The 27,023-nt window shown below is 45.1% G+C and overlaps 1 protein-coding gene across 3 annotated transcripts in view; it reads right to left on the bottom strand.

Moving 5' to 3' along the window:
• VAV1 (vav guanine nucleotide exchange factor 1) overlaps positions 1–27,023 on the bottom strand; it is a 171,443-nt gene that overhangs the window by 5,082 nt on the left and 139,338 nt on the right. For all 3 annotated transcript variants that reach the window (XM_073552033.1, XM_073552034.1, XM_073552035.1), the window contains exons 20-24: positions 26,926–27,023; positions 23,872–23,937; positions 20,789–20,826; positions 14,687–14,803; positions 14,478–14,565 (exon numbers count right to left, since the gene is read on the bottom strand). The exon at positions 26,926–27,023 is cut by the window's right edge and continues 39 nt beyond it. In XM_073552033.1, coding sequence (XP_073408134.1) covers positions 14,478–14,565; positions 14,687–14,803; positions 20,789–20,826; positions 23,872–23,937; positions 26,926–27,023 — 407 coding nt within the window. The remainder of the gene's footprint in view (positions 1–14,477; positions 14,566–14,686; positions 14,804–20,788; positions 20,827–23,871; positions 23,938–26,925) is intronic.

The raw sequence follows: 27,023 nt of genomic DNA, 5'->3' as shown, positions 1-27,023 counted from the left end.
TCGGGGTCGTCCCGAAACACGAAACCCAATGTAAGTCAATGGGGAATAAAAGTCGGCAGTGAGAGGAGGACAGGAAACACACCTACAGTGCCCATTTGAATGCCAAAAGCATCAATTCTTCTTACTTAATCTTGTCAACCTTAATTAACTTCATAATACAAGTTACGCACTGAAAAATGGGGGTTATTTGGCTAAAGTTGTGTGGGGGGAGGGCTGGCTCCAGGTTTTCATGTGCCCTGGGCGAAAGAGCGCCCCTTTAACACATACCACAACTCATCATGCTCCGATACGGCAGAGAAATAGCGGTATAGTACAATGAAAAATACTTCACTTTTTACATCTCATGACGAGGCCCAACTATTTCTCCATACAGAATCATTGGTCCTATATAATGTTTGAAACAGTATCTGATGAGCTCCACATAATGCTACAGTATATGTTGGTCCCCATGGATGAAGCTCCACTGTCTTATGGGCCCAAATAATGCTCCAAACATAATGGGCCCCATTTCTAATGCTCTAGTGTATAATGGGCCCTGTAAATGCTGCTCCAGTGTCTGATGTCCACATTTGGAATGTTCCAGTGTATGGTGGGCCCCATCTATCATTCTCCAGAGTAACGTGCTCCCCAAAAATTGCTGTCCCAACATTCAAAACAATCAAATAAGTCTCCTCGCTAGGGAATCCCTGTACTAGTCTGGACTCCTCGTCGTCCCCATCTTCCATCTCACTGCACAGTATTTCAACCTTGCAAGTGCTGTGATCCTGAGCAAGCAGGGGGGGCCCACTCGTTGGCGACGGCACTGGCACAGGGCCCCTGATAGTACGGTGGTGTGTCTGATGGCGGGTGGGCCGAACCTGCACTTTCATCTGCAGCTTCCTCTTTGTCACCGTGTAAGATGGAACTGTATATGGGAAGGGTAACCTGAGTTTCATCAGGGTCAGATTCAGGCCGTGTAGCGTGCGAGGGGAATGTAGTGGTCTGGGTCAATGTACCAGCAGATTCATCGAGCAGTGGCTGGGCATCAGTGCACTTGTGTCGCCCCCAGGAGTACGGTCGCCACAATGGCATTACCTTCCTCCTAGGGAGTGTGATGTCATGCTTGGGAGCAACGAAGGATCTCTCTAGCAGGTTAACTGATTGGGCGGCGTTATTCCCACGAGTCATGACCCTCCAAACAGCGTTCATGAAGGCAAATTGTTTGTTTTACGTGGGCAGTATGGTTGCAAAGCTGAACCTTAAAGGAATGTCCAGAAGGGCACCACCAGGAGTGGAGCCTACGGTTAAATTCGACTCCACCTGGGAAACCTCAACTATGCCAGCTACAGAACAGATGCACACATTGCAAGCTTAATTCCGTTAACGAACGAGACTCCGTCATGCCCCGCGGTCCGAGTCCGGCTTACTAGAGGGACACGTGAGGCTCTGGAACATGAGATTGGCCAATAACTGGTGTGTCATGCCCTTACATGTCCGTGGCTGCATGTGCGCTACACTGAAAAGGCCAGCGTTTGTCGCTTACAGGTGCAGATAACCCGCTGAACAACGTTAGTGATGGGGATCACTGATTACAATTATTACCCGCGAACAATGATTTCCCAGTAAGTGCAGGTCAACTGCAGTTCCGGAATTAGGCCTAACCGTCATTCCTGAAAAAATGAAAAACTTACGTGTGCAAACCACAGGTGCTGTAGCTTGCTTAACAGCTCGCCAGCCGTTCTCAGGCCCAGTATGGATTACACGTGATTGCACAAAGGTGAGAAAGGGTACCGTATCCCCGGATAATATGTATGGATAGCATAGTGTACACATTCAAAATATATGTCTATACATCAGGAGGCAGGCTCAGACGGTGTTAGGCCCAGTATGGATTGCACGTGATTGCACAAAGGTGAGAAAGGGTACCGTATCCCCGGATAACATGTATGGATAGCATAGTGTACACATTCAAAATATATGTCTATACATCAGGAGGCAGGCTCAGACGGTGTCAGGCACAGTATGGATTTGACGGCCCAGACTACACAGCGGAGGAGCAGGGAGAGGTAAAGATTGCAAATGCTGGGGCCCTGCCCAAGCAAGGGGGGCCCACTCGTGGGCGTTGGTACTGGTACTGGGCCCCTCATAGTACGGCGGTGTGTCTGACGGCGGGTGTGCACCACCACCGTCAGAGACACTTGATTGCACTATGAGGGACCCTGTGCCAGTGCCCGCGCCCAAGACTCGGCCTACCCACCTGTCCAGGGCAACGGCACTCGCACGGTATCGTGCGCTAGGTGGTGACCCCGGCCATGGGGGGGGAGGCAGCACAGTTAGGGAGTTTTAGAAAGTGGCATATGTTGATGTTGGACATTCAGCTGATGCAAAAGGCGAAATAGGTCAAGTCCCAGGAAGAGGTGGACCAAAGCAAGCCATTTTTCTGTCACCCTATGTGTCATCAGGGGAAGGTGGGACAAAATCCTTGGAAACCCATGCATGGTTCATTTTAATGAAGGTTAGATCATCCACATTTTGGGTTGACAGACGGGTCCTTTTTTCTGTCAGGATTGATCCAGCTGCACTGAAGACTCTTTCCGATAGCACACTTGCAGCTGGGCAAGCGAGCTCCTGTAAGGCATATTGTGCCAATTCAGGCCAGGTGTCCAGTTTAGCGGCCCAATAGTCAAAGGGGAATGACCTGTGTGGGAGAACATCGATATGGGAGGAAAAGTAGTTTGTAACCATGGTTGACAACTGCTGTCTCCTGTCACTTTCCATCGATGCAGTATTACCAGTTGTGTGAGCGGTATTTGAAAAATCAGTCCACAACATTGTCATGAAACCCCTGTCTCCAACGCCACTTCTGCTGTGTGCACCACGAACACCTCTGCCAAGCTGCCCCCGGCCCGTACGGCTCGTGTGAGAACCATCACCGCTGCTGTGTGCTGGGAATGCCTCAAGCAACCGATTTACCAGAGTTGCTTGTTTATTAGCCAATATTAGGTCAAGGTTCTCCTGTGGCATGATGTTTTGTAATTTGCCTTTATAGCGTGGATCCAGGATGCTGGCCAACCAGTAGTCGTCATCGTTCATCATTTTGGCAATGCGGGGGTCCCTTTTTAGGATCCGCAAGGCATAATCTGACATGTGGGTCAATGTTCCCGGTGTCAATGATGCACTGCGAGTGCTGGTTGGAGGAGCACTTTCTGGCAAATCCACATCCCTCCAGTCACGCACAAACCCTGTACCAGACCTTGCCACGCCAACATTTTCACTTGCCCCACGAGATGCATCCTCCTCCCCTAAGTAATCATCCCCATCATCATCCTCCTCCTCCTCTTCTTCCTCCACCTCGTCCAGGAGAGGTCCCTGAGCAGACAATGGCTGAATGTCATCAAGGATTCCCTCCTCCTCTTCCTCCTCATCAACATTGGCTGCAGACGCCTGCTCCTTAAGGTGGGTCAAAGTTTGCATGAGCAGACGCATAAGTGGGATGCTCATGCTTAGGATGGCGTCGTCTGCTCTTACCAGCCGTGTGCATTCCTCAAAACACTGAAGGACTTTACAGAGGTCTTTCAGCTTCGACCACTGCACACCTGTCAACTCCATGTCTGCTCTCAAAGTGCCTGGCCGTGTATCCTCCCACAAATGCATTATAGCCTGCCTCTGCTCGCACAGCCGCTCCACCATGTGCAGGGTGGAGTTCCACCTTGTTGCAATGTCGATAATGAGGCGGTGGTTGGGAAGGTGGAGCAATCGCTGCAGCTTCTGCATACGAACGGAGTGTACAGGCGACCGGCGGATGTGCGCGCACAGTCTTCGCACCTTCTGGAGCAGGGCTGTTAACTCCGGATAATTTTTGAGGAAGCACTGCACCACCAGGTTCAAGGTGTGAGCCAAGCAAGGTATGTGGCTGAGTTTTGAAAGGGCTATGGCTGCCACAAAATTACGGCCGTTATCACTAACTACCTTGCCTGCCTCAAGATGTACACTGCCCAGCCATGACTCAGTTTGTCGCTTCAAGTACTCGGCCAGCACCTCGGCGGTATGTCTGTCGCCCAAACACATCATCTGCAACACAGCCTGCTGACGCTTTCCACTAGCTGCTCGATAGGGGGACACATCGTGTGCAACAGTGGCAGCTGCAGATGGAGTGCTCGTACGACTGCGCTCTGTGGATGAGATTTCGCTTCTGGAGGAGGAGGAGGAGGAGGGTGGAACGCCTACAGCAAACTGTTTCCTATACCGTGGGCTAGGCAGCACTGTCCCACCACCGCTGTCCCCTGTGGACCCTGCATCCCCCACATTAACCCAGTGCGCAGTGATGGACACGTAACGGCCCTGGCCATGTCGACTGGACCATGCATCAGTTGTGAGGTGCACCTTTCCGCTCACTGACTGCTTGAGTGCATGGACAATGCGGTCTTTCACATGATGGTGGAGGGTTGGGATGGCTTTGCGAGAGAAGAAGTGGTGACTGGGTAGGTCATAGCGTGGTACTGCATAGGCCATGAGTTCGCGGAAAGCTGTGCTTTCCACCAACCGAAAGGGCATCATCTCAAACGAGATTAGTTTGGCAATGTGGGCGTTCAAACCCAGTGTACGCGGATGAGAGACTGAGTACTTTCTTGACCTACTCATAGTGTCTGGGAGGGTGAGCTGGACTTGAGAGCTGCATATGGTGGAAGTAGCGGTGGACAGGGCGGACTGAGAGGGTTGATGATGGTGATGGAGTTGGTGTTCTTTCTGATGGCCTAGAATCAGTCTTTCGTTGATATAACAGTGGGATTCCCTGACTGCTGTGGCCTTGCAACGACACCTCAACATTTGCTGCTGTGCTAACCGGTGGGCTTACAGTGGGGGAAACAATGTACCGTTGATGACTACCTTCGTTGTGATCAGTTGCACATGTGGCACTTGAGGTTTGGTGTTGTGTCCACGCTTGCAAGTGCATGCTGGTTAAATGTCTAAGCATGCAACTGGTATTCAAATTTTTCAGATTTTTCCCTCGGCTAAAGGTCTTTGCGCACTTCTTACAGATAACCTTGGCCTGATCATGAGGATTTTGTTCAAAAAAGTGCCACACTGCACTCTTCCTACTCTGGCAGACATTTTGCGGCCTAGCACGCTGTGATCTTTTGACCCTCTGGACAAGCTGTCCAGCAACTCTTTTGATGTTTGGAACCTGTCTTTGGAGTGCTCCGGGCCTGCCAGATAACAGCTGTTGCGATGTCGATGTCTGCTGTGGATGCTCCTCATCTGAGCTATTGGAAGCAGCACCCTCTTCCCCCAATGGATTCCAATCTGGGTCAACAACTGGGTCATCCATCACCTCCTCTTCTATGTCATGTGCACCTTCCTCTGTGTCACCGTGTATGGTGGTATAGTGTGCGGGAAGGGGCACCTGAGTCTCATCAGGGTCAGAATCTGGCTCTGTACACTGCGAGGACAATGTAGTGCTCTGAGTGAATGTACCAGCAGAATCATCCATCAGCGGCTGTGCATCAGTGCACTCCATGTCAGATTCATCTTGGCCTGGGTAATTCACCATTTGACTTGATAATCCAGGCATGGTATGTGAAAACAGCTCCATGGAGTAATCAGTAGTATGGCCTGCGTCATCCTTCAATCTTGGTTGGGGTGAAGGACACAAGGAAAGGTGTGGTTCATGAACATGAGCCTCCAATGACGACTCAGTGCTTTTACTTTTTACAACTGAAGAAGAGGAGGCGATAGAGCTGGAGGCTGAGTCAGCAATGTAAGACAAAACTTTTTCCTGATGCTCTGGCTTTAAAAGCGGTTTGCCAACTCCTAGAAAACTAAGCGTTCGAGGCCTTATGTAGCCAGACGATGACGCAGGCTCAACACCTCCTGCATTCGGTCCTATTTTGCTCTTGCCACTACCATCAGATCCACCACCAACACCATCATTACCAGCTGCCAACCCCCGCCCAATTCCACGGCCTCTTCCACCAGCCTTCCTCATTTTTGGTAGAAATGTAGACAAAATCCAACAAACTATATAGTATGTAAAACAAGGTACAAGGTGTCTATAGGACAGGGGAGATTTTGAATTTCTGCACACACTTTTGGACACTGGACACTTTTGGATTGTGTGAGGCCCAATGAATATCTGAGCGCTATGTGACAGGCTCGATGGCACAGCTGTGACCTAATTGACTAGAGGATAAGTGAGATTTTGAATCTCTGCACACACTTTTGGACACTGGACACTTTTGGATTGTGTGAGGCCCACTGATATCTGAGCGCTATGTGACAGGCTCGATGGCACAGCTGTGACCTAAGTGACTAGAGGATAAGTGAGATTTTGAATCTCTGCACACACTTTTGGACACTGGACACTTTTGGATTATGTGAGGCCCACTAATATCTGAGCGCTATGTGACAGGCTCGATGGCACAGCTGTGACCTAAGTGACTAGAGGATAAGTGAGATTTTGAATCTCTACACACACTTTTGGACACTGGACACTTTTGGATTGTGTGAGGCCCAATGAATATCTGAGCGCTATGTGACAGGCTCGATGGCACAGCTGTGACCTAAGTGACTAGAGGATAAGTGAGATTTTGAATCTCTGCACACACTTTTGGACACTGGACACTTTTGGATTGTGTGAGGCCCAATGAATATCTGAGCGCTATGTGACAGGCTCGATGGCACAGCTGTGACCTAAGTGACTAGAGGATAAGTGAGATTTTGAATCTCTGCACACACTTTTGGACACTGGACACTTTTGGATTGTGTGAGGCCCAATGAATATCTGAGCGCTATGTGACAGGCTCGATGGCACAGCTGTGACCTAAGTGACTAGAGGATAAGTGAGATTTTGAATCTCTGCACACACTTTTGGACACTGGACACTTTTGGATTGTGTGAGGCCCAATGAATATCTGAGTGCTATGTGACAGGCTCGATGGCACAGCTGTGACCTAAGTGACTAGAGGATAAGTGAGATTTTGAATCTCTGCACACACTTTTGGACACTGGACACTTTTGGATTGTGTGAGGCCCAATGAATATCTGAGCGCTATGTGACAGGCTCGATGGCACAGCTGTGACCTAAGTGACTAGAGGATAAGTGAGATTTTGAATCTCTGCACACACTTTTGGACACTGGACACTTTTGGATTGTGTGAGGACCAATGAATATCTGAGCGCTATGTGACAGGCTCGATGGCACAGCTGTGACCTAAGTGACTAGAGGATAAGTGAGATTTTGAATCTCTGCACACACTTTTGGACACTGGACACTTTTGGATTGTGTGAGGCCCAATGAATATCTGAGCGCTATGTGACAGGCTCGATGGCACAGCTGTGACCTAAGTGACTAGAGGATAAGTGAGATTTTGAATCTCTGCACACACTTTTGGACACTGGACACTTTTGGATTGTGTGAGGCCCAATGAATATCTGAGCGCTATGTGACAGGCTCGATGGCACAGCTGTGACCTAAGTGACTAGAGGATAAGTGAGATTTTGAATCTCTGCACACACTTTTGGACACTGGACACTTTTGGATTGTGTGAGGCCCAATGAATATCTGAGCGCTATGTGACAGGCTCGATGGCACAGCTGTGACCTAAGTGACTAGAGGATAAGTGAGATTTTGAATCTCTGCACACACTTTTGGACACTGGACACTTTTGGATTGTGTGAGGCCCAATGAATATCTGAGCGCTATGTGACAGGCTCGATGGCACAGCTGTGACCTAAGTGACTAGAGGATAAGTGAGATTTTGAATCTCTGCACACACTTTTGGACACTGGACACTTTTGGATTGTGTGAGGCCCAATGAATATCTGAGTGCTATGTGACAGGCTCGATGGCACAGCTGTGACCTAAGTGACTAGAGGATAAGTGAGATTTTGAATCTCTGCACACACTTTTGGACACTGGACACTTTTGGATTGTGTGAGGCCCAATGAATATCTGAGCGCTATGTGACAGGCTCGATGGCACAGCTGTGACCTAAGTGACTAGAGGATAAGTGAGATTTTGAATCTCTGCACACACTTTTGGACACTGGACACTTTTGGATTGTGTGAGGACCAATGAATATCTGAGCGCTATGTGACAGGCTCGATGGCACAGCTGTGACCTAAGTGACTAGAGGATAAGTGAGATTTTGAATCTCTGCACACACTTTTGGACACTGGACACTTTTGGATTGTGTGAGGCCCAATGAATATCTGAGCGCTATGTGACAGGCTCGATGGCACAGCTGTGACCTAAGTGACTAGAGGATAAGTGAGATTTTGAATCTCTGCACACACTTTTGGACACTGGACACTTTTGGATTGTGTGAGGCCCAATGAATATCTGAGCGCTATGTGACAGGCTCGATGGCACAGCTGTGACCTAAGTGACTAGAGGATAAGTGAGATTTTGAATCTCTGCACACACTTTTGGACACTGGACACTTTTGGATTGTGTGAGGCCCAATGAATATCTGAGCGCTATGTGACAGGCTCGATGGCACAGCTGTGACCTAAGTGACTAGAGGATAAGTGAGATTTTGAATCTCTGCACACACTTTTGGACACTGGACACTTTTGGATTGTGTGAGGCCCAATGAATATCTGAGCGCTATGTGACAGGCTCGATGGCACAGCTGTGACCTAAGTGACTAGAGGATAAGTGAGATTTTGAATCTCTGCACACACTTTTGGACACTGGACACTTTTGGATTGTGTGAGGCCCAATGAATATCTGAGCGCTATGTGACAGGCTCGATGGCACAGCTGTGACCTAATTGACTAGAGGATAAGGGAGATTGGATTGCTTTTAAAAAAGCAGTTTGCGGAGCAGTGGGTAAACAGCAATGCCAGCCTGTCAGGAAGCCTTAAAAGGCAGCCCAACAACCAACACCACTGATACACCACAATATAGCCTCCCCTTGCACTGCACACACAGTGACTGGTGTGTTGTGCAGGCCAAATTGCTATCAGCAGCAGAAGCAGTTTTTTTTCTTCTCAGCAGGACAAAAAAAACAAATTGGGATTGCTTTTAAAAAAGCAGTTTGAGGCCCAATGAATATCTGAGCTCTATGTGACAGGCTCGATGGCACAGATGTGACCAAAGTGACTAGAGGATAAGGGAGATTGGATTGCTTTTAAAAAAGCAGTTTGCGGAGCAGTGGGTAAACAGCAATGCCAGCCTGTCAGGAAGCCTTAGAAGGCAGCCCAACAACCAACACCACTGATACACCACTATATAGCCTCCCCTTGCACTGCACACACAGTGACTGGTGTGTTGTGCAGGCCAAATCGCTAGCAGCAGAAGCAGTTTTTTGGTCTTCTTCCCTGCCTAACGCTCTCCCTACAGAATCAGCAGCAACCTCTCCCTATACTGAGATCGGCAGAAGTAAGATGGCGGTCGGCGTGCACGCCCTTTTATACCCCCTGTGACGCCCACCAAAGCAAGCCAATCACTTGCATGCCCTTCTGAAAGATGGTGGTGACCCGTGCCTATGTCATCACGTTGCCCACAGTGTCCGTGGATCCTGATTGGCTGAAAAAGAGCGCAAAACAAACTTTTGAAATGCGACTTTGGCGCGTAAGTCGCCGACCTCGTGGCCGACCTCATCCTAGGGTCGGGTTTCGTTTCATGAAACCCGACTTTGCCAAAAGTCGGCGACTTTTGAATTTTTTTCCACCCGTTTCGCTCAACTCTAGTCCCCATATATTGCTCCATACAGTCTAAGGGGCCCTATATATTACTCCATACAGTATAATGGGCTCTAGCAATGCTATATTGGATTCCACTCTATATACACAGCACCATACTATATAAACATCTCAACACTTTATACTATACTAGCTATGAACCCATTCTACGCCCGGGTGGCGAGCATTGTTATTGGTATATGGTCTCCCATCCTGGTATGTACTGCTCCCCTCCTATCTTGGTATGCATGGCACCCCTTTATCCCTATCTTGCTATATATGGCCCCCTCATCCCTATCCTGGTATGCATGGTACCCCTTCATCGCTATCCTTCTATGTATGGCCCCCTCATCCCTATAATGGTATGCATGGACCCCTCATCCCTATTCTGGTATGTATGGTTCCCTCACCCCCCCAAACATGGTATGCAAAACACCCCATTCCTCATCCTGGTATGCATTGTCCCCTCACCCTCCTATCCTGGTATGTATGCTACCCCTCAACCCCCTATCCAGGTATGCATTGTCCCCTCACCCCCCTATCCTGGTATGCATGGTCCCCTCACCCCCATATCCTGGTATGCATGGTCCTCTCACCCCCCTTTCCTGGTATGCATGGTCCTCTCACCCCCAATCCTGGTATGCATGCTACCCCTCACCCCCTATCCTGATATGTATGGTCCCCCTCACCCCTATTAAACTGTACACATACAAAAAAAAACACATTTACAGTGACATACAAAAGTTTAAGCACCCCTGGTCAAAATGACTGCTATTGTGAACAGTTAAGCAAGTTGAAGATAAAATGATCTCTAAAAGGCCTAAAGTTAAAGATGACACATTTGTTTTGTATTTTAGGCAAAAAAGTAATAAACATTGTAATTTTTTTACATTTTAAAAATTACAAAAAGAAAAATGGTCCGATGCTAAAGTTTGGGCACCTTTGGAGATTTGTGTGCTCAGATAACTTTGACCAAGGTTTCAGACCTTAATTAGCCTGTAAGGGATATGGCTTGTTCACCCTCAATGTTAGGAAAGGCCAGCTGATGCAGATTCCACAGGTTTAGAAACACATAGCCTCCTCTAACCTTGTGCGAAAAAACAGCCACCATGGGTTCTTTTAAGCAGCTGCCTAGCACTCTGAAAATGAAAATGGTGGAGGCTCACAAAGCAGGAGAAGGCTATAAGAAGATAGCAAAGCGTTTTCATGTTGTCCTTTCCTCAGTTCAATATGTAATTCAGAAATAGTAGTTTACAGGAACAGTGGAAGTCAAGATAAGGTCTGGAAGGCCAAGCAAAATTTCAGAGAGAGCTGCTTGTAGGATTGCTAGAAAGGCATATCAGAACCCCCACTTGACTGCAAAAGACCTTCAGAAAGATTTAGCAGATTCTGGAGTTGTGGTAATTGTTCTACTGTTCAGAGACACCTTATCAAATATGGCCTTCATGGAAGAGTTATCAGAAGAAAACCTCTCCTGCACCCTCACCATAAAATTTAGCATCAGAGGTATGCAAAAGAACATATAAACAAGCCCGATGCATTTTAGAAACAAGTCCTGTGAATCGTTGAAGTTAAAATAAAACTCTTTGGTCGCAATGATCAAAGGTATGTGCAGAGAAAAAATTGCATAGAATTTCAGGAAAAGAACATCTCTCCAACCATTAAGCATGGGGATGGATCAATCATGCTTTGGAGTTGTGTTGCAGACAATGGCACAGGGAACATTTCACAGGTAGAGGGAAGAATGGAGTCAATGAAATTTCAACAAATTCTTGATGCAAACATAACACCATGTGTAAAAAAGCTGAATTTGAAAATAGGATGGCTTCTACAAATGGATAATGATCACACACATCAAAATCCACAATAGACTACCTCAAAAGGCGATAGCTAGAGGTTTTTCAATGGCCCTCACAGTCCCCCGATTCGATCATCATTGAAAATCTGTGGCAGTGCATGCAAAACGACCCAGGAATCTCACAGAAATGGAAGAATTTTCCAAGGAAGAATGGATGAAAATCCATCAAACAAGAATTGAAAGACTCTTGGCTGGCTACTAAAAGCGTTTACAAGCTGTGATATTTTAAAAGGAAGTGCTACTAGGTACTAACTATGCAGGGTGCCCAAACTTTTGCATTGGCCTAATTTCCTTATTGTAATTTTTAAAATGTAAAAAATGACAATATATAATTTTTTTGGCCTAAAATACAGAGAAAATGTGTCATCTTTGACTTTAGCCCTTTTAGAGATCATTCCATCTTCAACTTGCTTAACTGGTCACAATAACAGTAATTTTGACCAGGGGTGCCCAAACTTTTAAATGCCACTGTATACTCAGCTTTCTTCCCTGTGCTCCAGCGCTGTCCCGTACTGCTGGAGGCCGGGGAAGGAGTGTGACGCCGGAGTATGCACTTGCCCATACCGCGCTGTCCTGCGCCATATTGCTGAAGACACATTGCAAATGTATCTTCAGTAAAATGACGCCTGATAGCGCTATGCGCATGCGCGATTCTGACAACGAACTCCTGCCCCGGTCTCCAGCGAGAAGAGAAGCGCCGCGGCAAAGCTCCTCCCGGTCAGGTAAGTATATAAGTATGGCGCCGGAGATCACGGTATGCATTCAGTGTAAGGGTACAGAGGAAATGGTACCAGGGACCCGAAGGCAGGTACTTAGGTCACGGGATGAGCTGTGGGGTTAGTGGACCCAAAATAAACAAGCTCGAGACCACCCAAAACCGGACCAAATCTACAGTTAATCATGAAAGTGGGCATGGCGTCTGCTACGGAGAACGGGGAGGTGGGTGGTTCCGTAATAAAGTATGGAGGAGAAACACAAAGGGGAGGGTTATATGTGCCAATCGATGGTTCCAGTCCTTACTCTGGTTTCTTAGTGCATTGTCGGGCGGGGATGTCACAGGGTCATGCGGATACCCTGTTTCGCGCACATATGGGGTGACAGTGTTCAACCCCACAGGTATGAACAGGGGGGGATATGTGAGGCAGTGTCCAGTGTCACACGTAGGGGTCACTGTGTGTTCTCTCCAGGATGTGCACTGAGGTGTATGAAGGCCAAAGGAGTGCATGGCAGTCACGAGCATAGCTGTGACTGCAATGCAGACTAAAAATAAAATAAGTGCTAGCCTTGGACATGCTAGGGTCCAAGGCAGATGTAGGGAAAACCTGCTCTGGTATGTTGTGCTATAAAACAGACTGCAGGATGGTAGATGTGCAGTCCGTTTCATTCCAGCCCTGGGTTTTCTATGTGGATGAAGGCCAAAGGTTCGTTCAGGTGTAATGTCAGAGTTAGTCTGGTGTGTTATGTGGTGCAGAACAGTCGGCTTTGCAGAACTATACCTGTGTGAGGCAACATAGGCCAGAGGAGCCAGCAGCCAAGGCAGCTGAATAGCCTGGCACCCGCAGCGTACACAGCGGTGTTACCGTCCAGGGTGACTGGTCTCGGTGGTGGATGTCCTGTGCCTGGAGGTGAACCGGAGGTGGATGTCCTGTGACCGAAGGAGGACTAGCGTGTTTAACGACTGCAAACAGGAGGATATGGTTCCCAGCTGTAATCCGGAGGATATCAAGGACGTGTACGGCTGTGAGTAAAGAGACTTTAATATGGCACTGCAGTCGCCCACGATTACTGGGTGGGAGGTCCAGCGTGTTAAGGGACTGTATAAACGGAAAGTTGCCGTATATTATGTAGTGCGGTGAAATGGACACTGATACTACGCACTGATATTATATGCCCTTGTGTGAAGTGGACACTGAGTTTATATGCACTTGTGTGAATTGGACTTTAATGCTGTGACGTAACACATTAAAGAGACTTTGAGTTGGAACTTTGTGGGTCACTGCCTCCTCACTGCATAAGTGTGCTTCCGCTCTACTACATTTGTTAAATATTCAGGCTTATTAACCTTTTTGATTGACCGACAGCACTGCAGTTGAGTCCACTGGATGTTTCTCACGCACCAAAAGTCAATCTGTGCAGACTCGGCTCGACCCCCCACAAGGTCCAAAACAGCTTCAAAGTACAACAAAATCTGAGGCAGAAGTTTACAAAAAGTCAGCCATAACCTTATTATTGGCTGACTTTTTATAAACTTGTAATTTTTGACTTGAAAAAGGCCTATCATGTTCAAAACGTTGCTTGATTCATCTACCTCACTACTGCCATATCCTTATAAAGAAAGAATAAGTTACTTTTTATCCCAATGAGAAATTGTTTTCCTGGTGCCCCGGAATCTTTTTGACCTTGACAGCACTACAGTTGTTCAATAATACAATTAGTCATGAAAATAACAAATTCTCTGATGATCGGAGCACAGGAAACGCTGTGTCAAGGCATGGAGCAATCACAAAACAGAAGAAAATCCAGCTCAGTGAACTTGTGAACAAATTTCTTTCTTTATTCCCTGGAAGTGCTCAGTAGAGGATAAAACAGCATCAGCAATGTAAGTTACATGATATGCGACATCAACGCGTTTCAGGTGACTGAGCACCCTTAATCAGGATTGTGATTTGTTCACAAATTCGCTGAGCTGGAATTTCTTCTGTTTTGTGATTGCTCTATGCCTTGACACAGCATTTCCTGTGCTCCGAACACATAAGTTCTATTACAGTGAGCTGGAGTCATTTTTATGTCAATTGTTTAAGATGCACTTTGTTCATGGGACAACCTCATTAAGTATTATTCCGCAACGACAGATGCGATTTCTCATGGATCCCATATTTCCTCTGTAGTAAAAGACATCAAATAACTTGATGTAGCTAAATATATGTAATAGCGTGGGAAAATGTTCACTTACAGGAAGTCCTTTGAAGCCTTTTTTCTCTGTCAACCTCCAGAGTCCCTCAAGAACGGTTACCTTCATATGTTTGATTTCCTGATTAAATCTAACAATATAGAAGTGTAGCTAAGAGTCAGAGCATGTCAACCACAACAAAGCAAGCAACAGAAAACAATACTTTTACTCTGTAATCATTATTACAATGAAGAATAGAACGGTTGTATTACTTTAGGCTGATTGCGAATTCTCCGGAGTCTTTTACTCTCTGTCTAACCAAGAAAGTGCCATCAGATCGACTGGCCAAGAGATGCTCAGCTTCTTTCCTTTCCATTGGACCCGCATACCTAAACACAAAATGGCATCACTCTTAAAACTTCATAATGATTCAAATTAGATCTGAATAGCTTGGGTCATTTAATTGGTGACAGAAAAAGATAAAAGGAAATAGAAATACTATTTATTTATACTTTACATTTCTCCTATGGTGAGGATCTGGCATTGAATAGGCTAAATATATGTAATTTCAAGCTAAAGATGTTGGCTTTAGTATTAGTGCACTACTTTGTACATAAAACTACCAATCTACTACAGGTTATTAGTCTATGTAAATCTGCGCCAACAAAAACCTTTGAGGACCTAAGATTTTCCTTAGAGTTGCAGGCTGTTACAGCCATTTTCCTAGCATATTAGCTAATAAACCAGTCAATAACATTTGGAGCCCCCATTGTACTCCCACAAACAATTTATGTATGTTTTTATATTACATTAGCTGAAGAGCCCGGCATTGCTCGGGCATAGTAACTAACTGTGGTTAGTTATAACAAATAATAATGATTATCCTCCATCCCATAGTCCAGTGCCCATATACCCATCATACATATCCTCCATCCCATAGTCCAGTGCCCATATACCCATCACACATCCTCCGTCGCATAGTCCCGTGCCCATATACCCATCACACATCCTCCAATCCAAAGACCCATGCCCATATACCCATCATACATATCCTCCATCCCATTGTCCAGTGCCTATATACCTATCACACATCCTCCATCCCATAATCCCGTGCCCATATACCCATCATACATATCCTCTATCCCATAGTCCCATGCCCATATTCCCAGCATACATATCCTCCATCTCATAGTCCCGTGCCCATATACCCATCACACATCCTCCTTCCCATAGTTCTGTGCCCATATACCCATCATACAAATCCTCCATCTCATAGTCCAGTGCCCATATCCCCATCATACATGTCCTCCATCACATAGTCCCGTGCCCATATACCCATCACACATCCTTCATACCATAGACCCATGCCCATATACCCATTACACATCCTCCATACCAAAGTCCCGTTCCCATATACCCATCACACATCCTCTATCGCATAGTCCAGTGCCCATATGTGCATGATACACGTCCTCCATCCCATAGTCCCGTACCCATATGCCCATCACACATCCTTCATACCATAGTCCCGTGCCCATATACCCATTACACATCCTCTATACCATAGTCTGTTCCCATACACCCATCACACATCCTCTATCACATAGTCCAGTGCCCATATACCCATCATACACATCCTCCATCCCATAGTCCCGTGCCCATATGCCCTTCACACATCCTCCATCCCATAGTCCAGTGCCCATATACCCATCATACAAATCCTCCATCCCATAGTCCCATGCCCATATACCCATCACACATCCTTCATACCATAGTCCCGTTCCCATATATCCATCACACATCCTCTATCGCATAGTCCAGGCCCCATATACCCATCATACACATCCTCTATCCTATAGTCCCGTGCCCATATGCCCATCACACATCTTCCATCCCATAGTCCAGTGCCCATATACCCATCATACAAATCCTCCATCCTATAGTCCCGTGCCCATATACCCATCATACATCCTCCATCCCATAGTCCCGTGCCTATATACCCATCATACATCTTCCATCCCATAGTTCTGTGCCCATATACCCATCATACATATCCTCCATCTCATAGTCCACTGCTCATTTCCCCATCATACATGTCCTCCATCCCATAGTCCCATGCCCATATACCCATAACACAACCTTTATACCATAGTCCCGTGCCCATATACCCATTACAAATTTACAAATCCTCCATCCCATAGTCCCATGCCCATATACCCATCACACATCCTCTATCCCATAGTCCAGTGCCCATATACCCACCATACACGTCCTCCATCCCATAGTCCCGTGCCCATATACCCATCACACATCCTCCATCCCATAGTCCCGTGCCTATATACCCATCACACATCCTCCTTCCCATAGTCCTGTGCCCATATACACATCATATAAATCCTCCATCCCATAGTCCCGTGCCCATATACCCATCACATCCTCCATCCCATAGTCCAGTGCCCATATACCCATCACACATCATCCCATAGCCCAGTGCCCATATACCCATCATACATTCTCTATACCATAATCCCATGCCCATATACCCATCTTACTTGTCCTCCATCCCATAGTCCCATGCCCACATACCCATCAGCCAGCTTCCATCCCATAGTCCAGTGCCCATATACCCATCACACATCCTCCTTCCCATAGTCCTGTGCCCATATACACATCATACAAATCCTCCATCCCATAGTCACGTGCCCATATACCCATCACACATCCTCCATCCCATAGTCCAGTGCCCATATACCCATCACACATCCTCCATCCCATAGTCCCGTGCCCATATACCCATCATACAGTACATATCCTCCTCCCCATAGTCCCATGTCCATATGCCCATCACACATTCTCTAGCCCATAGTCTAGTGCCCATATACCCATCACACATCCTCCATCCCATAGTCCCGTGCCCATATACCCATTACACATCCTCCATACCATAGTCCCGTTCCCATATACCCATCACACATCCTCTATCGCATAGTCCAGTGCCCATATGTGCATGATACACGTCCTCCATCCCATAGTCCCGTACCCATATGCCCATCACACATCCTTCATACCATAGTCCCGTGTCCATATACCCATTACACATCCTCCATACCATAGTCTGTTCCCATATACCCATCACACACCCTCTATCGCATAGTCCAGTGCCCATATACCCATCATACACATCCTCCATCCCATAGTCCCGTGCCCATATGCCCATCACACATCCTCCATCCCATAGTCCAGTGCCCATATACCCATCACACATCATCCCATAGTCCAGTGCCCATATACCCATCACATATCCTCTACCCCATAGCCCAGTGCCCATATACCCATCATACATTCTCTATACCATAATCCCATGCCCATATACCCATCTTACTTGTCCTCCATCCCATAGTCCCATGCCCACATACCCATCAGCCAGCTTCCATCCCATAGTCCAGTGCCCATATACCCATCACACATCCTCCTTCCCATAGTCCTGTGCCCATATACACATCATACAAATCCTCCATCCCATAGTCACGTGCCCATATACCCATCACACATCCTCCATCCCATAGTCCAGTGCCCATATACCCATCACACATCATCCCATAGTCCAGTGCCCATATAACCATCACATATCCTCTATCCCATAGTCCAGTGCCCATATACCCATCATACATTCTCTATACCATAATCCCATGCCCATATACCCATCTTACTTGTCCTCCATCCCATAGTCCCATGCCCACATACCCATCAGCCAGCTTCCATCCCATAGTCCAGTGCCCATATACCCATCACACATTCTCTATCTCATAGTTCAGTGCCCATATACCCATCACACATCCTCCATCCCATAGTCCCGTGCCCATATACCCATCATACAGTACATATCCTCCTCCCCATAGTCCCATGTCCATATGCCCATCACACATTCTCTAGCCCATAGTCTAGTGCCCATATACCCATCACACATCCTCCATCCCATAGTCCCGTGCCCATATACCCATTACACATCCTCCATACCATAGTCCCGTTCCCATATACCCATCACACATCCTCTATCGCATAGTCCAGTGCCCATATGTGCATGATACACGTCCTCCATCCCATAGTCCCGTACCCATATGCCCATCACACATCCTTCATACCATAGTCCCGTGCCCATATACCCATTACACATCCTCCATACCATAGTCTGTTCCCATATACCCATCACACACCCTCTATCGCATAGTCCAGTGCCCATATACCCATCATACACATCCTCCATCTCATAGTCCCGTACCCATATGCCCATCACATATCCTCCATCCCATAGTCCAGTGCCCATATACCCATCATACAAATCCTCCATCCCATAGTCCCATGCCCATATACCCATCACACATCCTTCATACCATAGTCCTGTTCCCATATATCCATCACACATCCTCTATCGCATAGTCCAGGCCCCATATACCCATCATACACATCCTCTATCCTATAGTCCCGTGCCCATATGCCCATCACACATCCTCCATCCCATAGTCCAGTGCCCATATACCCATCATACAAATCCTCCATCCTATTGTCCCGTGCCCATATACCCATCAAACATCCTCCATCCCATAGTCCCGTGCCTATATACCCATCATACATCTTCCATCCCATAGTTCTGTGCCCATATACCCATCATACATATCCTCCATCTCATAGTCCAGTGCCCATTTCCCCATCATACATGTCCTCCATCCCATAGTCCCATGCCCATATACCCATAACACAACCTTTATACCATAGTCCCGTGCCCATATACCCATTACAAATTTACAAATCCTCCATCCCATAGTCCCATGCCCATATACCCATCACACATCCTCTATCCCATAGTCCAGTGCCCATATACCCACCATACACGTCCTCCATTCCATAGTCCCGTGCCCATATACCCATCACACATCCTCCATCCCATAGTCCCGTGCCTATATACCCATCACACATCCTCGTTCCCATAGTCCTGTGCCCATATACACATCATACAAATCCTCCATCCCATAGTCCCGTGCCCATATACCCATCACACATCCTCCATCCCATAGTCCAGTGCCCATATACCCATCACACATCATCCCATAGTCCAGTGCCCATATACCCATCACATATCCTCTATCCCATAGTCCAGTGCCCATATACCCATCATACATTCTCTATACCATAATCCCATGCCCATATACCCATCTTACGTGTCCTCCATCCCATAGTCCCATGCCCACATACCCATCAGCCAGCTTCCATCCCATAGGCCAGTGCCCATATACCCATCACACATCCTCCTTCCCATAGTCCTGTGCCCATATACCCATCACACATCATCCCATAGTCCAGTGCCCATATAACCATCACATATCCTCTATCCCATAGTCCAGTGCCAATATACCCATCATACATTCTCTATACCATAATCCCATGCCCATATACCCATCTTACTTGTCCTCCATCCCATAGTCCCATGCCCACATACCCATCAGCCAGCTTCCATCCCATAGTCCAGTGCCCATATACCCATCACACATTCTCTATCTCATAGTTCAGTGCCCATATACTCATCACACATCCTCCATCCCATAGTCCCGTGCCCATATACCCATCATACAGTACATATCCTCCTCCCCATAGTCACATGTCCATATGCCCATCACACATTCTCTAGCCCATAGTCTAGTGCCCATATACCCATCACACATCCTCCATCCCATAGTCCCATGCCCATATACCCATCATACATATCGTCCATCCCATAGTCCAGAACCAGGTGGCGCTGAGCAGTAAGTTCCTGGAGATGTGCCATTATGCAACCTGGCAGTGCGGCTCAGAGTGTGTGTGTGTGTGTGTGTGGTGCGTACGGCGTATACAGAGTGTGTGTGGGGGGCAATGGTGTTCCGCTGGTGGTACTGCGCAAGAGGCTGGTACCACCAGCAGTTTCCATATTGAGACACCCATCACTTGGGTGTCCCAATATGGCGGTCGGGGAACTTCCACAGCTTGAAATTCTGGGATACGGACACATGTGGATGGAACAGGATGTGAAGACATTACAAGGTAAGAATATATTAAGATATGTATATATTAGATATTTATTATACAGGGCTTTGCATGTGGAGTGAGTGTGGCTATATGGAGTCGGTGTGACTTTATACACACACGTACACATATACATACACAGAGAGATAGATAGATAGATAGATAGATAGATAGATAGATAGATAGATAGATGGATAGATAGACAGATAGAAAAAGAAAAGACGAGAGCGTGAATTGCTTTCTCCTACAATCTATGGCTGCGTTTCCTTATTTATAAGTTTTAACTATAGGGTTAAATGATGAAAATTCAATGCACCTACCAAATAAAGGATGACAGGTTACTGCAGGCTACTGCGTTCTGCAAGTAATTGAAATTAAACATTAAAATGCTAAATAATTAAAAAAATATATAAAATAACTTAAAAAGGGTTCATCAACTGAGGCGCTGTTTACTTTTCTTCTAAGAAGATTTTCACAAATTCATAGATTTTCTTGCAGAATTGCTGATTACTTCACACTATGCTTTGCAAGGGTGAAGTTCATGATAAATTGCACCCAAAAAAATTAACAATTTAAATTGTCAATTGCGTGTCAATTTACGTGCAAAGTCGTCCTCAACATGAAGATGAGATTTGTGGTACCTACTTACCTAAGACTCTTTCCCACAAACAAAGTACATTTTAATTAATAGATCTTGGAATAATAATAATTTCCACAACTGGATGTGTTTAAATAAAGTGCCATTACACAGCACACAGCAGGGGCACATTTATAAGATTATCCCAGAACAGGAACATTTTTTTAAAAACATCCAATTGTGGAACTTATTATGATTTCAAGATGTATTGATTAACTTTATTCATGAGAAAATCCCTTTAATTGCTAGGATATGAAGGGCATTTTGTGGAGTTTTTATGGTTGTTTCTTGAGTATTTTTTCTTTGGTTTTGGTCATCAGCATGTTTTAAAGGGTTTTCTCATGTTTTTTGTGAGGTCTTTTTTACTGTCGTATTCCGGACAATTTTTTCCTCCAATGAATAGTGAAGAAAAGGTTATCATTTTTTTTTGCTTTTTTTAAGCAAAATGATGACAAAATGCTCCAAAAATACATCCAGTCATCTTCTGGTGTCTTTTGAACATTCCCATTGACTTTTATTTTGAAGTATAGAGCACTTTCTGAGCGAAAAGCACCAGAAGATTGGTCAGATCAGTTCTTTTACCCACTTGGTGTTTTTAGAAACCTGAAATGGTCAAAAACCTGATCATATGCACAGCAAGTCGTTTTTACATAGAAATGCTTATGTTCCTTTTTGGATATTTTTTCAGGCGGTTTCTGAAGCCTGAAAAAGCCGTTGTGTGTCGAGGCACTGATGTATTATGCTATGGATTTCCAGCTGGAAAATAGAATATAAATCCACAGCAAATAGAGCACAATGTGCAAGGGACCTAGAAAATAAACTGTGTTCCAAATTATTATGCAAAAAGAGTTTAGGAGTGATAAGGTTATAATTTTTTGGTTTGTCATTTAAACTCATTGATGGTGATGTGTGTCAGGGCTCTTTATATCACTGAAAGTAATTGCAGATACCTGTGCAAATTAGTTTGGCAGGTGTGTCCAAATAAAGGCAAGACTACTTAAGAAGGCTGTTCCACATTATTAAGCAGCCTACATTTTTTGCCAAAATGGGAAAGAAAAAGGATGTGTCGGCTGCTGAGAAGCAACAAATTGTGGAGTATTTAGATCAAGGCATGACTACAATCAACATTGCCAAGACACTTCATTGTGATCATCGCACAATCAAGAAGTATGTAGCTGATTCCCAGCACACACGTGTGCGTGCTGATAAGGAAAAATTGAGGACTCTTTCTAACAGGCAATTGCATCAGGTTAAAAGAGCAGCTGCAAAAATGCCTTGTCATAGCAGCAGACAAGTTTTTGAAGCTGCTGGTGCCTCCAACGTCCCCCGAACAACAAGATGCAGGGTCCTTCAGAGGTTTGCAGCTGTGCGTAAGCCATCCTGTCGATCACCTCTATCCACTGCACACAAGCAGAAACGGCTCCAGTGGGCCAAACGATACATGAAGACTGACTTCCAAACTGTTTTGTTCACCGATGAGTGCCGTGCAACGCTCGATGGTCCAGATGGATGGAGTGGAGGATGGCTGGTTGATGGACACCCCATGAAAACACGGCTATGGCGCCAACAAGGAGGAGGTGGAGTAATGTTTTGGGCTGGAATCATGGGGAGAGAGATTGTCGGCCCCTTTAGGATCCCTGAAGGGGTAAAGATGAACTCCATAATCTATGTGGAGTTTCTAAGACAGCACTTCCTGCCATGGTTCAAGAGGAAGAACTGTGCTTTCCACAGCAAGATCATTTTCATGCATGATAATGCACCGTCTCATGCTGCAAGTAACACATCTGCATCTCTGGCTGCTATGGGCATAAAAGAGGACAAACTTATGGTGTGGCCACCATCTTCCCCTGACCTCAACCCCATTGAGAACCTCTGGAGCATCATCAAAAGGAGTGTCTATGATGGCGGGAGGCAGTTCACATCTAAGCAACAGCTCTGGGAGGGTATTCTGTCCACATGCAAAACAATTGAAGCACAAACCACCCAAAAACTGACAAATTCAATGGACAAGAGAGTTCAGAAGCTTCTTTCCAACAAGGGGTCCTATGTGCAAATGTAACATCACCTAGAAGAAAGTTTTGACTTGAAAACTGTTTGATTTCATTTTGTAATAAGCTGATAATGCTTATAATTTCACAATTGACCATTTTTTTGTTCAAAATAAAAATAAAAAGGTTGAAAACTCTGCTGTGCATAATAATTTGGAACATGCATTTTGAGTGTTTCTTATTTTTAAAAATATACTGTTTTCATAGGCAGTTTGTTCAAAAACATTGCAATTATACTAGACTAGTAGATGACTGGAAAATAACAATGACTGCAATTCATATAGGTAATTTAGAGAAAATATGAGGAAATATTTTTTGCATAATAATTTGGAACACAGTGTATATGATATAAATAATTTTTTAACAGTTTTACATAGAATTAGGAAGCACATCTATCTATGTATCGCAACGGAAACCTAGAAATCATGTTTCTTCGTGATGAGTATTATATCTATAAATGGGAAGTAAGTTAATTTGTGGGAAAAACAGAACCGAAGAAATGCACTATGGGTTACTTAAATGATCCAATCTTCCAGGTGGACAAGAAATCAATTCCATTTCTATTTCTATACATTTTTCTACTTACTATGACTAGTGTTACAGAAATTCACACTGATGTATGATTACAGCGGAGGCTTATACATGGCAAGCACGGTGTTATAGGCAATTACACATTTACAGCATAAAGAAGCATATTACAGATAAATGTTCCACTTACATATATATAAGGCTTCACCAGATTGCAAGGGAAGAAGCCAATTTCATTTGTGGATGTATTTCGCCCCTAATAGAAAGATTAACATGTTACAGATGCCAACTACAAGCGCACATCCTAGCAAAACGGGAGCTTATTTCTCATGTGGTCCTGTCAACCACCATTTATACTCTACTATTGCAGCTGTAACAGTGACACATTGGAAAAATGTTTGCCTGCGAGATAATGATAATGGATATGTCATTAAAGGCAATCTAGCATTAGAGAAAAGCGTGCCATATAGGACAGTGCAGAATGTAATGTATTAGACAGGTGGAAAAGTGCTCATTTTTTTTTTATTCAAACAATACATTTTTATTGAGTGCTTCTATTTTTTATTGTGTGTAATGTTAAGTTCCCACAATTAGTTTTTGACATTATTTTCACTGAGCCAAAAAACGCAGCTTCCGACAGTTCCCACTAAGTGGATGGGATTTATAGAAATCTCATGCTTACTGAGCTTTTTACTTTACGCCGGGCACACTGACCTGCAGTTTGTTTTTTAAATCCACAACCTTTCAGTTCCTTTAGGGAGTAGGCTGGGTTTTATTTGTGCATGGTCCCTATTGCAATAACCACATAAAATGTGCAGGAATAAAATGTATTAGTATTTTTTTTGCATTTCCTCACCCGAAAGGCACTAAAAAAAAACCTACATGTAATGCGTTCATGACTGTATCAATAAAGTTTTGTCAAAGCCAAAAATCAGGAAGCATCAAAAACAAAGCAGTATAATTGATAACATGACATACCAGCAAAAGACAAAAAATTACAGCGTCAAAAACACGATAAAAAAAGTGTTAAAATGCACTTAAAAACGGAATTAAAGAAATGCAAGTAACCTAATTTACCAAATTGGTGCAGAAATTCTGTAACATCCATGGGAACGTAATCTTACAGAACAAACAAATAGCATATAACATCTCTGCAATTGGATCCAAAATACCTATCTTTGGCTTTTACTGGAAGCAGCATAAGGCTACGTTCAGGTGACTGTGTTTTCTGGTATGGTGGTTTCCATGTGCACAGCGGACTGCACCCGAGCGGCACACTCACCAATGTTAGAGAATGTGCTTGCTACCTAATTTCTGTGTCTGAAAAATCACAGCAAGTACTACTCTCATCTGTTTTATGGATTAGACCACTGCGTCTTATAATGGCAGGCAGCTCCTGCACCCATCAGCCTTGCAGACAAACTCCCGAAATTGCAAATGGACCCAGGCATAGCTGAAATTTGCCTAGTGCAATTATTTAAATTTTTGTCCGAGCCTGGTTTGTAGAGAAACAAGCTGGAAGTCTAGCGCAATACACAGTGGAAGTTTTCTGCAGTCTGAATCTATGAAGGTTCAGTTTTGAAGAAATGGATTTGATTGGTATCAACAATTGAAATTTAAGGGCTCTTTTACACGTCCGTGCCTCCGGTAGGTGTGGTGACAGTTTTCAAACGTACCAGAGACACTGACACACATAGACCTATTCAAGTGAGTGGTCTGTGCACATGTCAGTGTACAAAACATGATGACATGTCCGTTTTTTTACCTTCAGCACAGGTCGTAAAACGTCCCCCACACTTGTACTTGGATGACAAACTGGGATTTCATCTGTGTGACACGCTCCAGCGCCAGGAAAGCAGTACAGTAAGCGCTGTTCCTCAGAGCCAGGTGCTGACAACGGCTTTCATCATTCTAATCATTCTCCCCTGCTCTGCCGGCTATCAGCACAAGCAGGGGAGAATGATGAGAGTTGTATTCAAGTCAGAACAATGACAGCAGGTGACGGCTAATAGGACTATTATTCCCATCACCCTACACCTGCTGCCGCTAAAAACAATGACAGAAGGAGCAGCTGATGAGAGTATTCCTCACCATCCACTTGTGCTATAAATAAATTAAAAACCCAGCGTCGTTTCCCCTGTATTTACTATAACCAGCCAGGCAAAACTCACAGCTGGGAGCTGCAACCCTCCACTGTCAGCTTCAACAAGGCTGGTTATGAAGAATAGAAATAGAGGGATCCCCACACTGTTTTTTTTTTTAATTATTTAAATAAATAATCTAAAAAAAATGATGTGAGGTCCCCCTCATTTTTGACAACCATCCTTGCTAAAGCAGACAGCTAGGGGCTGGTATTCTCGGGCTGGTAAGTGGCTATTAATATTGACTCCCCCAATCTAAAAATAGCAGGCCGCAGCTGCCCAGAAAAGGCACAGCTATTAGATGAGCCAATACTGGTGCTTTGACCGGTTCTTCCCATTAACCCTGTAGCGGTGGCACGTGGGGTTCATATTTGTGGGGTTGAGGTCACATTTGTATTGTCAGGTGACATCAAGCCCACAGCTTAGTAATGGAAAGGTGTCTATAAGACACCTCTCCATTACTAATCCTATAGCTGTATAGAAAACAAAGATACAGCTAGAATAAAGTCCTTTATTAGAAATAAAACTAAACACAGTTTTCCATTTTTATTTAAAAATAACAAACACAGTTATACTCACCTAACACCTTAATTCCACTGAATCCCTTGTCTGCTGTAATAAATTCTCATGGTGAACTTGAACTGCGGTGATCTCATCACTAACCTTTTCCCATGATGCTGAGGTCACCACAGTTCACCCCAACTGGGAACGCAGCCTCACTGACCATTGGTAACCTCAATGATGTCACCGCTGGTCAATGATGCTGCACTCGCAGCTCATTCACCAGTGGTTCTCAGCCTGGACGGTCGCATCTTGGCACCGTACAGGTTGAAAACTATTCATCGCCAAGATATGGATTACGGCGTGGGGCAGAACGACGGAGAGGTGAGGGATATTGTTGCTTTTTTATTTTAGTTTTATTACAGAAGACAAGGGATTCAGTGGAATTAGGCGTTAGGTGAGTATAACTGTGCTTGTTATTTTTAAATAAAAATGGAAAACTGTGTTTTGTTTTATTTTTAATAAAGGACTTTATTTTATTCTATAAAATACATGTGAAGAAGCAGGAAACCAATCCTTAGACATAATATAAGACCATTTACCTCCCACCAGTTCTGCTCAGCTTCTGCTTTCGTCAGTTCTATGACGTCACCCTTTTGCATTTGTAGCGGTGGGCCAAAAGCAATAGGGGGTGGAGGAA

Source organism: Dendrobates tinctorius, unplaced genomic scaffold, assembly GCF_039654945.1.
Source record: "Dendrobates tinctorius isolate UK_male_01 unplaced genomic scaffold, ASM3965494v1 ptg000183l, whole genome shotgun sequence".
Taxonomy (NCBI): Eukaryota; Metazoa; Chordata; class Amphibia; order Anura; family Dendrobatidae; genus Dendrobates; species Dendrobates tinctorius.
This window is presented reverse-complemented; position numbering and strand designations above follow the sequence as displayed.